At 41.5% G+C, this 16531-nt stretch overlaps 1 protein-coding gene across 2 annotated transcripts in view; it reads left to right on the top strand.

Annotated features, from left to right (window-relative positions):
- DNAH12 (dynein axonemal heavy chain 12) overlaps nt 1-15159 on the top strand; it is a 144101-nt gene extending 128942 nt beyond the window's left edge. Inside the window, exons 68-74 of one of the 2 annotated variants that reach the window (XM_072989607.2) lie at nt 2820-3008; nt 3341-3444; nt 3691-3895; nt 4059-4196; nt 12123-12214; nt 13777-13844; nt 14788-15159. In XM_072989607.2, coding sequence (XP_072845708.2) covers nt 2820-3008; nt 3341-3444; nt 3691-3895; nt 4059-4196; nt 12123-12214; nt 13777-13844; nt 14788-14978 — 987 coding nt within the window. In that variant the 3' untranslated portion in view covers nt 14979-15159. Of the gene's footprint in view, nt 1-2819; nt 3009-3340; nt 3445-3690; nt 3896-4058; nt 4197-12122; nt 12223-13776; nt 13845-14787 lie in introns of those variants that run through there. The other variant, XM_078385322.1, reaches the window with a different exon arrangement.
- Nucleotides 15160-16531: the final 1372 nt, after the last annotated feature.

Below are 16531 nucleotides of genomic sequence, written 5' to 3' on the forward strand. Positions count from 1 at the left end.
CTAAACATTAGACATGGTCTTAAAAATCTGTGGGTGAGATGACATGTTTACAAAAATCACTGATTTTTGAATGCCAGAAAGCAAATTAGCAGCTATTGGCAATTGTTTTAAATTGGTAACCAAAGATTTTGAAATCACTCCAGCTGCTGAAATTCGTAGGAAGAAGATGGCCTGTGCTTGTTTCCTTATTCTTTTAATTTCTTGCCTCAGTGTTTGCTACTAATTTCATCGTTGCTTACCAGTGTTATCAGCTTGGACATAACTGGGGTTCTCTGCATGTAATGGTTTCTCAAGCCTTACATCCCTGTGCTGTGGGACTTTTGTTAAAGTAGGTTGTTTACTCAGTTGAAAGTTGTAATACTTTTAATCCTTTATAATTTTCTACCATCATTTGATGAATTAGGACTATGTTCCCACAGAAGTAGTCTCCATGTTGACTATTTGACCCATGCATAGATTCTTGAGGTCGACAAGCCTGCAGCCACTCATGTTTCATGACAGGAAGATTCAAGCTTTCTTGTTTAAATAATCAAGGTTGCTGCATGTTCAGCCCACAATTCCAAAAGGATGTATTAATATTGGCGTTGCCTAGTTATTAATAGCAATAACTTTTCATTTTGAATTAACTTCTGTTCTAGAACTGTTTTCAGTCTATCAAAGTAACTGTGCCTGAATAATGATTTCCTTATGGTTTATAATTAAATTTTCTTTGATGCCTAGATAATTATAGGCTCCTCTAAGCATTGGAATTCATGTTGCTATCTGTTCTGTCTCGACAATATTTAGGAGATTATTCATTTTATTAGGAGAGCTTGCAAATAATATCTTCTATTTATATTATTATTTCTCTAATAATTAGTTTTGTAGCCTTGCTCAGCTGTCTAGACAGGGGATTTAAAGAAAGACACAAATGACTTAAAGAATCACCCTGAAAAATACCTGTTCTAATTAGGATACTGTTGGAAAGGAGGACTCTGAACCTTAATTTTGTCCTCCATCATGAGTTTATAAATAAATGATTCTGTTGTCAATTTTGTATATCTTCAAAAATTCAGTAAGCCATTATACCCTTGGACAAGAATGATTACCGTATATTTCTGAAGAGAAAGGGGGCAGGTACAAAATATATAATAAAACAAATAAGTAAATTGGGCCTGAGGGTGGTGGGTAGCAAGGGACAGAACATGTCTGCTATATTTTGTGCTTCTTTTTCTTTTGTTGATGTGTTAGCTGAATTTTCTTTTTGAAGTTCTGTTTTTTGTTGTTTTATTCTCATATTATTGTGTATTCTTAAAACATATTTAACAAAATTCAATAAGCTATGATTGGGACACAAAAACAAATGCATTTTGTTAATCAATATAACAAAGGTCATAATAATAATAACTGTATGCCATCAAGTCAATTCTGACTTATAGCAGTCCTTTTCAACGTTTTCTACTTGGAAGATGTTTACCATTTCCACCTCATGGGGGTGCTCTGGGACTGTGCAGCTTGCTCAAGGCCACACAGGCTAGCTTTTCTGGGATGCACAGTTGGGAACTGAACTCCCAATTTCTGGCTCTGCAGCCAGATACGTAACTCACTGAGCTATCAACTAGATACATTTTTTTAGTTCCTTTTAGCCTGATTCAATATGAAGAAATCAGCAGCCACCAATTTCTTACAACCATAGGATTTCTTTATATAGCGTCTCTGTTGGTCTTTTAAGATGTGATTGCATAAAATTGTAAATATAGGAAATAATTGATGGAAACTATATAAACTATAGGCAAATGGGTCATAGACTGGTAATTTTTAGGGTCAGAATAATCACCAGATCTGGAATAAGACCAGGATTACCAAGGGCTTCATTAAAAAATGAAATAAGGGTAAGTTGAGTTGAAGTCATTTCCCCACCACCACCAAATGTTATGGATCCTGTCCATTTCAGAGGTTTTTGCATTGTGTCTTCTCTGGTGCTTGACATACTGTACATCCCAACATTTGTTTCATGGAAGACCATAGATCACAGAAAACTATAAACTTTATGTTCATATTGGAGCTAGGGGACACTTAAGCTGGGTGTAGTGGCACAAGACCACAGATTTGCCGAGCATTTCTCAAAATTCTCCTTAGGAGGTACAGTGGTTTCTGACTCCTCTCCTGCTTGAGACCAACCGTAGTAAAACTTTCTGGTTTGTTTAGTCTTCACCACTAGCTGTGCTGGCCAAGATTTCTGGGGGTTGTGGTCCAATAACCTCTGAGAACTCAAGGTTGGGAAGCACTGGTTTAGAGCACTGGTTCTTAACCTTGGGTTACTCAGGAGTTTTGGACTGCAACTCCCAGAAGCCTTCACCACCAACTGTGCTGGCTGGGGTTTCTGAGAGTTGCAGTTCAAAAACATCCGAGTAACAAAGGTTAAGAACCACTGGTTTAGAGTATTTATTTATGTGGCTTCAGTAATGAGTTGCATCATTCAACAATGGATTCAATTGGTCTTCTCAGGTTGGAACTGCCAAGAGAAATTAGGCCCATGCGTTTCACATTTCTAAATGCCTGTTGACCATCAGGCTCACAAAACCAAGGTCAGAAACCAGGACTGCAGAAAGTGGGTCAGAGGAAAGCTAGCTGGATTTACACCATTTTATTTCGTATGCCTGTAAAATCTCCATTAAGTGTATCGTCTGCTATTTACATGCAGAGCCATTCAGCCCCACAAAGGCCTGCAAGTTCCTGTATAGTCAGGATACCAATTTTGATCATTGTAAAAATCTTGGTAACTAATCAACCTTTACAGAACTACTTGAAGCATTTCATTTTTGTTTTTTCCCCCCTAGAATCTCCCTGTCAGTCAACAGCCAGAAGTGTTTGGCCTGCATGATAATGTAGATATATCAAAGGATCTCCAACAAACCAAAATCCTCTTTGAGTCTTTGATCCTGACACAAGGAGGAAGCACCCAAGGAGGATCTTCCGGTAGTGGTGACAGTACATTATATGAAATTGCAGATGACATCCTCAGCAAGGTATAACAATATAACAAGAACAACAACAAAATTAACAAAATCAATGTACCGGTATACAGAATCTTTCAGGTTTTTTTTTTTTCAAAATTAGGATTAATACAGAGATAATTTAAAAATTATTTGAAATATGTTCTGTCAACCTTTTTTCCATTTCTCATCTAAATAGGACAGTGCCATCTAAAATGATAAGTGTTTGGGTGCCAGATGGAATATGCCTGGTATCCCCATCATTCACCTTGACTTTTCATAATGTTTATAACATTACAATACAGTAATTAAATTAAACCAATTTGCATTTGTCAAAACTGAAGCAAATATATCAACATTTTTAGCTTCCAGGTGATTATGATATTGAAGCTGCACTGCTTAAATATCCTGTGATATATGAAGAAAGTATGAATACTGTGCTGGTACAAGAAATGGAGCGCTTTAACAAGTGAGGACTGTGCCTTTTCATATATTTACTTATTTGCAAGCCTTCTGGTTTATTTTTCCTAGCATCCATGCATCTCTTGTTGGTTTATCTTCTTTACACTTTTTCTTTAAAAATGGTTTTTGTAGCACCACTGTATCATTTTTATAATACTGTGGTTTCATTTCTGAGATTAGTAGGCAGTGTCACTTGCAATTTGTCTACATATTGTCATGCTATTGACCTCACCATCTCTTTTTGTTTGCTCAGTTTAATATGCACCATACGTACAACTTTGATAAATTTGAAGAAAGCTATTAAAGGACTGGTAGTGATGGATTCAGAGCTAGAAGCCCTTTCTGGCAGTCTCCTTGTTGGAAAAGTTGCGGAAAATTGGGCCAAACGTTCGTACCCAAGCCTGAAACCATTGGGGAGTTATATTCTTGATTTTCTAGCTAGGCTCAAGTTTTTGCAGGTAAAGCAGCACTGGTTATTGTGAATTTCTACTTAATTAATTTAATTAGTAATAAACCATAGCATTTTAAATTTATCAATAAATAAACTTGTTGGCAACATTTGCTAACATGATTTTGTAAAGCATGGTTTTTAAAAATATATTCTTCTATTTTTGTTCCAAGGATTGGTATAACTCTGGAAAGCCCTGTGTGTTCTGGCTGTCAGGATTCTTTTTCACACAAGCATTTTTAACTGGAGCGATGCAGAATTATGCTCGGAAGTATACCATCCCTATTGATCTACTGGGATATGAATTTCAGGTATAACTGAGTTGTAAAAGCTACAATGTATAAATAAGGCATATATTTGTTAAATAATATGTACTAGTGGGGTGCTAGTACATATTTATTTCTGCACTTATTTTGATTGGTATTACAGTGGCAAAATCTGCTCATTTTGACATAAATTATTGTCACAAGCGAAAGAGATATTGACCTTACTGTTGTTAGACAACCTTAGTACGTTTGCAAACCATCTTTGAAATTAAGGTGGTTTATAAGAAGCAGGTGGTTTGACAAAAGAGCTCACTGTCGTGTTTCATACAACATACAATATTGGGTCATTCATAGTGAAAGGCAGGGTAAAAATAATATAGCACAGTATTATGCCACAGTGTCCTTTTCTGTGACTAACATACTTCAATAAAGTTACTCACTTTCAGCAAAGACCTATTCTGAAAATGTCTTCTTGAGGGGCTTACACATTCTGATGCCTCCTTTTGCTCATGACTGAGCAGTTCAGAAATGAATTGCCTTTTAATCACAGATTGAAAACTCTCTTGAAATTACCCTACTGTTTCTGATCCTTTGAATGAGGATCAGGTTTTCCATTTTGGGTTTTCTTGCATTTATTTTCTTTGCCTCTGACACTTTTGACTTATTAAGGGTTGTTTGGGTATAATTCAGTCCAGTTAGAGCTCCTTAACCAAGAGCACTCTGTTTTCTTAACAACACCAGGTTTCCTGTGTCCAGAATGCCATCAAGGTTATGGCACCATCTAGTCTGAAAATTGTGAGCTGAACCATCCAGTCTAGGTCTGCCATATCCAGAGGTAGCTCTTGCTATCTCAGGCTTCATGAGGCTCCTGAAAAGGCCAGCCCATATATAGCCTCTTACTCGGCATGCTGCAGGATCTGATAATTAATCCGTCTTAGATGACATCATGTGTCTCTGACCCATCAGATTCAGATGCCCACATTTCGCAGATGGCCAGGAATGCATTTACACAGTATGAATTAGGGTAGTAAGTGCACCCATTCCTGGAAAAATCTTATCCCCTTACAGTAACATGTGCATAAAGTTACTATAGTGGCATCTTCTGAAACTATTGGGTCAGTTAAGATGGCATTAATTACTGATCTCTGGGGAGAAATTCAATCAGTGCACTATTTGTATGTAATTTATGCCCCACCACATGTACAAAAGAAGATGTAGTAAATGGCCAAGATAACGTTATTGAAGTAGCCCACTTCTGGTTTTTTTAAAAAGTCTATTTTAACATTTTAATCTGTTTTTAATTTTTACTCATATTTCATATATATCCATAATTTTAAATTGTGTAACACTCTGGTATGTGTAAAGACCAATCTCTTATTAAATATGAACAGGAAGTGGGGTCTGGGAACAGGAGACCTTAAATACGCAAGAATCTTTAAAAAAATCCCAGTGGTTTTCAGGTTGAGTGATTTGCACGTGAAACTAGGAATTTATGTGTGCGTTTAGAGTGAGTGCATATATATAATCAAAAATAGGAGGAAGAGGAGCACAAATATTTGAATTAAAGTTGTATGTGCTAAATACAAACTTATAAGCAATTCTTGTAATGCAGAATAATTAAAATATACCTCATTACAATGCAGAAGACTAACTTTATTTATTTATTTATAACCAGTAGGTGGTTAATTTTAAGATGTATGTTCTTCTGTCTTATGGCTATTTATCTTTTATATTGGCTCTACAGACCTAGACTGTACAGCCAGCATAATGCTGACTAGAACAGTGGTTCCCAATTTTGTGTAATCCATGTTTTCTTCAATTGTAATTCCCAGAAACCTCAGCCAACACTGCTGATTGTGAAGGCTTCTGGGAATTGCAGTTGTCCAAGAACGCCCAAGGTTGGGAACCACTGGACTAGAATCCTGGGGCACCTCACTCCAGGCCATCTCACTCATTTGTCTACTCAGTAGATGACTGATGCTGTCAAACACTTAAATAGAGAAACTGCATAAGTCATGTCTTCTTCATCGTGGTCTTCTGTGAATGCACACACAAAAGGGTTAACCAAGCGTCAGCGCTGGTCCTCTCGGAACATTCTCGAGCTGCAAGAGAAATGTAACAATTGTAGGCTGCCTATATTGCGCATGCTCCGCCCACCCGAGCCTCAGTTCCATTTTTCCACGTTGCGGTTGGGACCTCTCGCTTCGAGCTCTCTATCTTCTTCATTGTTATACTTAGAAAATTTTTTGACACGGACTGGCTACGGATTTCGTTTATCACCGTTTCCCTACATTCGGACTGGTTTTAGACCATTCTATTGAGTTTTTTCCCTTCAACTAGGCTGCCTCGGTTTTTCCCGCCTTTTTTCCTACTACCACTAACGGCTGGCTTATGCCTTCTGGGCAGTCGCTGTGTGGACTGTGAGAGGAAGATTCCCCATCAAGATCCGCACGACTGCTGCCTTTTTTGTCTGGGTGAATCCCACCAGACAAAGTCTTGCCGCCACTGTAAAACTTTCACCAAAGCGGCTCTTAAAGCGAGGCAGCAGCGGCTTAAGTTCCATCTCTGGGAATCGACCCTTGCGGCCACAAAACCCACAGATTCAGAAATGGCCTCACCATCGACGTCTCATCAGTCTGAGGCAACGGCTGCCCCTCAGCCTGTTCCATCAAAACCCGTTCCAGCAAAAAAACCGGTCGCTGGAAAAAAGTCTTCCTCGAAGATAAAGTCGGCTGTCTCTTTGAAATCTGCAAAGCCAAAGACAAAAGCCCTTGAGACGGTTAAAGATCTGACTGCTAACCCTCCACCGATCTCGCAGTCTTTACCGTCCCCTTTACTGGAAGACTCCTCTCAGGATCGAGAGTCCTTGTCGGAGACAGCACCCTCTCTGCCTCCTCGACAAGCGGAGCTGTCTTTGCCGCACGGAGCACCCTCTCCGACGCCGAGTCCACTCGCCAGTGTCACGGCGGGTCTGACGTCTGCCCCACACAGCCCATCCTCTAATGGGCGGGGATCTCTGGCTCCTTCGACCTCGTCAGCATCTTCGAGGTCGAAATCACCTAGGAAGAAACGCTCCTCGAAGAGGAAGCGTAGTCCCTCCAATTGACGCCGCGAGAAACGTCGCCGTCGCCGGAGTCCCTCTTCCACCTACTCAGACTCCTCCCATAAGCATCGTCATCATCGACGTCGACGCCGTTCTACCTCGTCGACGTCTTCATCGACGTCTATAGAACGACGTCGGAGGAAGCACAAGACCAAGTACATCTACATCTCTTCCTCTTCGTCCGGTTCCCCTCAGATTCGATATCGACATCGACGTCGACGTCGAGAGAGGGGCTCCAGGAAACACAAGGCACCTCAGCCACAGCCACAGTTGCCGGAGCCTGTTCTACCTACAGCTCCACCCCCTGTGACTATCCCTCCGGTTCAACCCTCGACGTCGAACCTACCTGTCGGGGTCGACAAACCACCTCGACGTCCTAAGAGGGATGTGTTTTCATCGGACCCCGATGAAGTGTCCTCAGTTCTCTCTTCCGACTCGGATCGAGACTTACCAACACAACCGACCCAGGGCACTTTACCCGAAGGAGAAGTGGTTGGGTCTGACATTGGGGATGCTAATGCCTCTTCACCTTCGGAGGACTTTTCATCCTATTCCCAGATGCTGGTTCGCCTGGCACGTGCTCTCAAGCTGGACCTCGACCAGCCTACGCCCCCTACAGAAGACCTCATCTTCGGGGACATAAAGGAGAAATCTCCTCCACCTAGCTTAGCCTTTGTCCCAATCATTATGGACATAATTAAGGAGTATTGGGACCAGCCAGCTAATACACCTACGCTGCCTCGCCGTACTGAGAATTTCTACAGGGTCCATGGACCTGACACTAAATTTCTCCTCAAACATCCGATTCCAAATTCCTTGGTTGTCGAAACAAGCTGTACTAAACCTAGGGGTAAATCTCATGTAACCCCTACTAATAAAGAGGGGAAGAAGCTGGAGATCATTGGGAGGAAGATTTACTCTCTTGTCGCCTTTTTACTCAAGGTCATCAACTACCAAACTGCCCTTGGAGCTTATCAAAAACAACTTTGGCTCAAGATGCTACCTGGACTTAAATTGATCCCAGATGAATTCAGACAGAGTTTCCTCAATTTCTATGAAGAGGCTCAGACAGTGTCTAAGCACCAGAGATTAGCAACCAGACATGCAGCTGAGGCTGCTGCGAGGGTGCTCATGTCTTCAGTAACACTACGTCGGCATGCTTGGCTTAGGGCTGCCAACATTCTAGAGGACGTAAAGAATAAGGTGGAAAGTCTTTCCTTTGACGCAGCCGGCCTCTTCAACGAAAAGACAGATTCTCACTTGGAGGAACTTCACACAGCCAAGAAGACGGCTAAGTCATATTCCATCCAGCCACAACCTCGCTACCATAAGTTCCAATGGCACAGGTCTTATGCACAGTACCAACAATCATTGCAACAATTCAAGCCTTATGCGAACTTACCTCCTCAAAGGTCTTCTCAAGCTTCATCCTCTGCACCCAGCTACAAATCTCTGCAATCTCAACGCAGGCAGTCTTACAAACCTCCTGCAAAAAAAGCAAAACGTTATCTTTGACTCGCCCTTAATTTGCAATCGTTTCACAAGCAACACCAGGCTCTACCCCTTCCTTCCAAATTGGTGCGCCATTACAAGCGACACATGGGTTTTAAACATTATCGAACACGGCTACCTTCTGGAGTTTATAGAGTTACCTCCTTTAGGATATGTAAGTCATACACACTACAACGCAGCCCTAGAGGAAGAAATTCTATCACTTCTACAAAAGGCTGCCATTCATACTGTTCCTATGGCAGATTTAAAGAACGGTTTCTACTCAAGATACTTCGCCGTGTCAAAAAAGGATGGAGGTATAAGGCCTATACTAGATCTAAGGATTTTAAACACTTACCTTCGTCCTCGTCGATTCCGCATGGTGACCTTAGACGCCATAGTTCACCTGTTAAACAAAAACAACTGGTTCACAGTCATAGATTTGAAGGACGCCTATTTTCATGTGACTATCCATCCATCACATTGAAAATACCTCCGCTTTCTCTTTCAAGGGACCATTTACCAGTTTCTGGCTTTACCATTCGGACTCTCCACAGCTCCCAGGACCTTCACGAAGGTGATGGCTCCCGTGGCAGCGTATCTAAGACTCAGGGGTATTCACATCTACCCTTATATAGACGATTCGCTCCTTGTCTCAAGATCCAAGAAACAGGCTCTAAAAGACACAAAGTTCGTACTACGGCTGCTCCCACGCCTGGGCCTTACCGTCAATCTAAAGAAGTCTCATCTTTCACCATCGAGAACAGTACAATATATCGGTGCTCGCCTAGACGCCAACAGGGCAAGGATCTTTCTAACGAAAGAAAGAATTCGAAAGCTTCACAGGGCCATAGAAAGGTTCACTCCAGGAGCACGTGTAACAGCAAGGCATGCACAACACCTCCTAGGCCTTATGGCCTCCACCACGTCAACAGTAGCTCATGCCCGACTCAAGCTACGTTCTCTCCAGACATGGCTTCTCACATTATTCGACCCAGCCACAGACGACCAACGCAAATGTCTCCGGGTAACTCCGGAATTGTCCAGGCAGTTACAGTGGTGGACTTACCCCCCTCATCTGCAAGTTGGCAGGCCTTTCAAGCCACTACAGTTAACAGTACAAGTAACAACAGACGCCAGCCCGACGGGCTGGGGAGCGCATTCAGGCCAACACCAGATGCATGGTCTCTGGCTTCCCACCGAACTTCATCTTCACATCAATCACCTAGAAATGTTAGCAGTCATCAAGGCACTCAGAGCGTTTCTCCCCATGGTGCAGGGTCGTGGTGTCCAATTGATAACAGACAACAGTACGACAATGCACTATATCAACAAACAGGGAGGAACTCGGTCCCAGTCACTGCTTTACCTCACCATACACCTGTGGGAATGGTGTTACATACACCACATTTTCCCTGTAGCTATACACGTGTCGATGACAGAGAATGCACTAGCAGACCATCTCAGTTGCCTTCCCTATCAGACACACGAGTGGCAGCTAAACCCTCAAGTGTTCCAGGACATATGTCACCTCTGGGGAAACCCTGTTGTGGACCTTTTTGCCTCACAGCAAAACACCAAGTGTGTCGCCTATGCATCCAGAGCCGGGATCGGCGACAATTCTCTAGGAGATGCTTTCATGATTCGTTGGGACATGGGCCTACTGTATGCCTTTCCTCCCCTTCCGTTGATACAGAGAACTCTAATCAAGCTTCGGCAGTCCCGGGCAAAAGCGATTCTCATAGCGCCCTATTGGCCTCGACAAGTCTGGTTCCCGACACTACAAAGCATGTCCAGGGCATGCAGGAGGTTGCCAGTACTCCCAAACCTCCTGACCCAGGACACGGGGTCGATACTCCATCCAGATGTGGAAACGCTGCAGTTGACCGCGTGGAGGATCTGCCCTCCATCAAAGAAATATTAGATCGGGCTAAAAAGCCTTCCACTAATAGACTATATCTTCACAAGTGGAAAGGCTTCCTCAAGTTTACACAACAGAGGGGACTTGTTGCATCCCCTGTATCTCTCTCGACGTTACTGTTATATTTACGTAATCTGTTTGACTTCCAGTTATCTTTGTCTACCATCAAAGTTTACTTGGCGGCTATAGTGTCCTTTCAACCTAAAGATTCTACCTCTGCACGGTTGTTCTCTCATCCTACAGTTAAATCCTTTCTTAAGGGTCTGTCTAACCTGCGGCCTTCAGTGAAACCACCAGTACCCCAGTGGTCACTCCAGTTAGTCCTGCGTGCTCTTACCCGTCCTCCCTTTGAGCCCATGGCAACGTGTGACCTTAAATTGTTGTCCTTCAAAACATTATTTCTGGTGGCTGTTACCTCTGCAAGAAGAGTTAGTGAACTGGCTGCACTACGTTCTGACCAGCCCTTTTTACAGTTCTTCAAGGATAAAGTTCAGTTGTACCCAGATATTTCCTTTATTCCCAAGGTTGTATCGGACTTTCATCTCAACCAACCACTTTTGTTACCTACTTTATTTCCTGAACCTACTTCTGACACTGAGTGCATGCTCCACTGCTTGGATGTCAGGAGGGCTCTTGCCTTCTACGTTTCTAGAACCAAGGACATACAGGCTTCCAACAAACTTTTCATATGTTTTTCTGGTCACAAGAAGGGTTCACCTACAGCAAGGTCCACCCTGTCCAGATGGCTCGTCTCCACCATTTTGCTGGCTTATGAACTGCAGCATAAGGTACCACCTGAAGGGTTACGTGCTCACTCCACCAGAGCTGTTGCATCTTCCACAGCCCTAATACGTGGCGTTGATGTCCCAGAGATCTGCAGGGCTGCCACATGGTCAAATGTGTCAACATTTATTACCCATTACAGACTGGACCTTAGGGCCAAACGAGAGACGAGTTTTGGCAGAGCAGTCCTTACTTCTGTCCTGCAGTGACATCCCACCATCCGGTGAGTAAGCTTGCTAATCACCCTTTTGTGTGTGCATTCACAGAAGACCACGATGAAGAAAGAGAGGTTACTTACCTGTAACCATAGTTCTTCAAGTGGTCATTCTGTGAATTCACACACTCCCACCCGGCCTCCCCTCTATCTGTCACTGTGGATGGTTACCTCATGCTCGGGTACCAGTGGCGGATAAATGGAACTAAGGCTCGGGTGGGCGGAGCATGCGCAATATAGGCAGCCTACAATTGTTACATTTCTCTTGCAGCTCGAGAATGTTCCGAGAGGACCAGCGCTGACGCTTGGTTAACCCTTTTGTGTGTGAATTCACAGAATGACCACTTGAAGAACCATGGTTACAGGTAAGTAACCTCTCTTTATATACCAACAAAATATCAAAGTATGAAGTAAAACTGCTTTGAGACTTTATTCGTTTTTTAATTCCATTCCATTCAGGTTATTCCTAAAGACACTTCAAATGTTGCTCCAGAAGATGGTGTTTATATCCACGGATTATTTTTAGATGGGGCTCGCTGGGACAGAGCAAGGTCAGCAAGTCAGTACATGTGTGTGATTGTAAAAAAAATGCTTCCCCACAAGTTTTCTACATGCTAATATTCAACCTGACATCTTTTATTACTAAAATTGTGTTTTAATATCAGAACTTGAAAACAATCCTTTGGAATTAAAGTGAACCTCATTGTTCGGGGGGCCTATTTGATCTTCTAAAAATTATATCTGAAAAGTAATGTATATCAGTTTTTGATAGACATGCTTTAGACAGCAAATTACCCATTTCCAGGTACACTTGTCTGGCTTTGCCCTGTAAGAAGGTGTGGCTGAAAATGCAAGGAACTCTGGCCACAGACATCTCGTGACCCAGTCCAAAGTGCCTTCCAGCCAAAGAAGATGATTTCATTTTGTTGCCTCTCTCTCTGAGCCTCTGTGAATATGACCCCTGTGCAGGGACTCAAGAGAGGGTGTAAGGCGATACTGTTTTGACTGGCTTTTGGATGCTGCTAATTTTACCTGTGTTTCCAACCACTTTGTTGTAATCTGTTTCCTATGTTTTAGACTGTTAAGTCTGTTAGGTTTTGCTATGTTTTGTTGTTTAGTCATGCTGCATGGCATAACGGTCAGGTCTGAGGAAGTGGACTTGTCCACAAAAGCTCACATTAAAATATATCAGTTAGTCTTTAAAGTGCCACAATGTTTTTGTCTTCATTTTTTTTTTTTGCCTGATATAATAACCATGATGACAGCAATAAAAATAGTAACTGCTGAGACACGCTGGTGACCAATTCCTACTGAACTTTAATTGGTTCAAAAGCAGTGTCTATAACTGAAAATAAATATGGGATTTCAAATATGGCTTTGATGGTCTTAGACTGTAAATCCCCAAAACCCTGTGAAATGTTGTAAGTTCTGAATGACTGTAACTAAACCTCCTGGGTACTGTAGTCCTAATGCATTTACAGGGTCGAGCTTGAATTCCTACTATACATTTAATTTTAGAAGGGAGATGTAGAATCATTTCCCTTTGGGGAGGAGAAAATGTTAAATAATATCTCCATTCTACACAAGGGAGGAGAACTAATGATTTTTATTTTTCATTGTTAGTAGTTAATTTTCTCATTTTTAATGTTGAACATTAACTAATTAATTTTTAATACCAAGATTCCAAGCTCTGCTTACTACTCTTCTTCTTTCTTTGACAATTTAAATAGAACAATAAAATAATATTTTTATTTGTTCTGGTGATCAAAACTATTTTATAAATTATAAAATGAAATATTATTTGTTCAGTGAATTTAGAGCCAAATTTCTGCTTTAAATGTAGGAGTATTAGGCATATATCCCAAAGGTAGTAGTACCTTACAGTGCTTACAGTAGCAACTTATACTTTTAAGTTGGTGTGAAGTATCACTGTATGAACACATTCTGAGCTTCCATCTAACATTGTCTGGAGCTTCTTTCACATGGTTCTTTATTTTTCCATTTTCTTATTTCTATTCTTTCGTCAGATTTTCTTACACCATCCCACACAAATTCTATTGCTATGTCTGTTATTTTTAGATTTTTTTCACAGATGATTTGTTTATTTCTCCAGAGGCCTCCTAGGTGAACAACACCCTAAGATACTCTTTGACACGATGCCGATTATTTGGATAAAACCAAGTAAGTAAAATCGAACCATGGCAAATTGTTTACTAGCATTGTTTCATTCTTCTTATTTTATAACAATATGCAGATCCCATTCAGGTTTTCATTCTGTGACTTTGTAATTTTTACTCAAACTGTAGATTTCATTTCAGTGTATCTAAATATTTTGCACAGACTGAAAGTCAGTGGTTTATGTCACCAGAAATTCATGGCTCTGTCAGCAATGCATGTTTCTTCCTTCCTAGACTAGGCTAGGAGAAAGAGAAGTGGCCTGGTCTCTTGTTTGGACCACATTGCAAGCCTCTAAGAGTTGCATGCAGCCATTTTACATGTGAAGTAACTGTTACACATGTGTGAGCTGAGATTACATAGATGCTGCACTCTGTTTCATTGGACATACAGTATATGCTTTAGTGTCAGTGACAAAAAAAAATTGAGCCACCTCATGAAATTGTTGCGCTTAATTTTAGGCTACAGGCAAAGGAATTAATGCCTCCATATGTAAGGATCAGGTTTGCAGTCTGCCAACGTTGTAGGACCCATCACTTATTTTGAATGCCAGGCTGTCCTGTATGGAACAAAAATGCCACTGGCATAGAACGGTTCCCAGTTACTGTACAGATGGGAGGCTTGGTGTAGTTATCCATGGGTGATAATATGCACGTTAGGGTTTTGTTTTTTAAAGGCTGTTTCTGGCCATTTCTAGGCCCAGTGCCACAAAGACAGAAACAAAGACAGAAACCATAAATTGGTTTCCCAGTCTGTCTTAAGCGCTACCCAAGATCTTACTGATGTTAGAAGTTGGCTGTGGTGTGTTCCAGTGTAGTCTATTTCTAGTTGTTCAAATGAAGTTGAACAATGTGCTTGACACAGTTAAAAGGAAGAGAAACACATTTTGTACAAGTACAGTAGTTCCATTTATAATTTGTAACATATTTTTCCCCTTTTGTCCTTAAAGCAAAAAAAGCAGACATAAAGAAAACAAATGCCTACATGTGTCCGCTCTACAAGACAAGTGAACGTAAAGGAACCCTTTCAACCACTGGGCATTCTACTAACTTTGTTATTGCATTAATGCTATTAACTGATAAACCAGTCCAGCACTGGATTAAAAGAGGGGTTGCTCTGCTTTGCCAGCTAGATGACTGATTCTGTAAGATTTGGAATCAAACAAGGCAGGAGTGCATATGTTTGTATCCTTTCGTTAAACAACCAGCTTTTGATAACACGAGTTTCTAAATTTATTGCACTACATAGTCATTATTTCTCTGTAAAAATGTGGGTGTATGTTTCTGTTCTTGTATAATAAAAGAATCAATTTTAGTGTGTATTTTGACTCAGTGTGTCATCAGTGTATTAGTTCTGAAGTTGGTAAAGAACAACCTGCATCCTTCTGCTTCTTTCTCTCAACTTTAACTCTTATACACAGCTAATGGCGTGACTCCAAACCCAGCTTGTATAAATGGATGTTCTTTTCATCTGCAGAAAGGTCTGATCATGCAGAATTTTTCTGCAGAACATACTGTACTGGAAAAGAGGCAGTCTTTAGGTATGGCCCCTACCAGTCTGTATCTGATCTGGAGCATAGGAAGTGGGACTGCCAGTATTCTATAGAATTGCTCCAAATGAAACTATTCTCACCTCCCACCTCTCTGACATGCACAGATCCTTCAGACATATGCACACATAGCTCCAGTTACTAACATATCAGCACACAGATAAACACCCATAGACATGCATGTACACCAGCAAAGTCAACTTCACACATTCTTCTCCTTTTCTGCCAACAGAGGTGAGGATGATGCCAAACATTTAGAAATTGCCACTGTGAAGCACTGCAAAAGGGATGGCTCCAAAGAAAGCCATTTCCATACTCTTTTTGTCTTTCTCATTTATGCATGGATTTGCAAACTGTATGTACATGATTGGATTTGATTACAGTAGTATGCACACAGTCTTACGTTGATGTATGAGCTTCTAGAGTGGCTAGAATGTTTTTAGAAGACCACATGGGACAGGTGTATTTCCCATGTTTTATAATCCTGGTCTCCTGAGTCTTTGTTTGGCACTCTGTCCACCACACCACATGGGCTCTCCTCTTTCCTCAGTTCCTCTTTACTGTATTTCCTCTCTCCACAACAGCCTAGTCCAGTGCCAGGATGTCTTCTGGAGTTGGAAAGGTATCTGATTCGTGTGTTTGTTTTTGTTTAGCTTCTGCACTGCTTGATGCCTGGAGTTGCTGTTGCCTGTCTAGTTTATGACCCATGAGGCAGCTGACCTTGGAACTTTAACTGTTAGTAGAAAAGCTGCTAATCAACATGCAAATAGTGACCTAATCAGTGCTGGGATGTCACCATGCTCCTGCTGCTTGCTTTCCTGCTGCTCTTTCCTATTGGCAGGCACATTAGATTAGGCGTCCTTAAGTCTCCAGAAACTATGGTAACGTGCTCTGTCAGGAACAGCCAGAGAAGTGGTGCTAGACATCAGAGGAAAGCCAAAAATGCCAGCTACGTCAGACAGTAGGCATGGTAATGTTGCCTGAAAACCTTTTTGTGAGCCCCTAGGTCTTCCCTTGCTGAGGGAAAGGTGAGAAGCCCAAGCACATGAATAAGTGAGGTCATTCAAAAGCTTTATTTCATTGATGAAAGGTACAAGCATTCAAACATAGCCAGTGGCAAGTACAAAATTGTCATGCCATTACA

Source organism: Pogona vitticeps, chromosome 2 (assembly GCF_051106095.1).
Source record: "Pogona vitticeps strain Pit_001003342236 chromosome 2, PviZW2.1, whole genome shotgun sequence".
In the NCBI taxonomy this organism is placed as follows: Eukaryota; Metazoa; Chordata; class Lepidosauria; order Squamata; family Agamidae; genus Pogona; species Pogona vitticeps.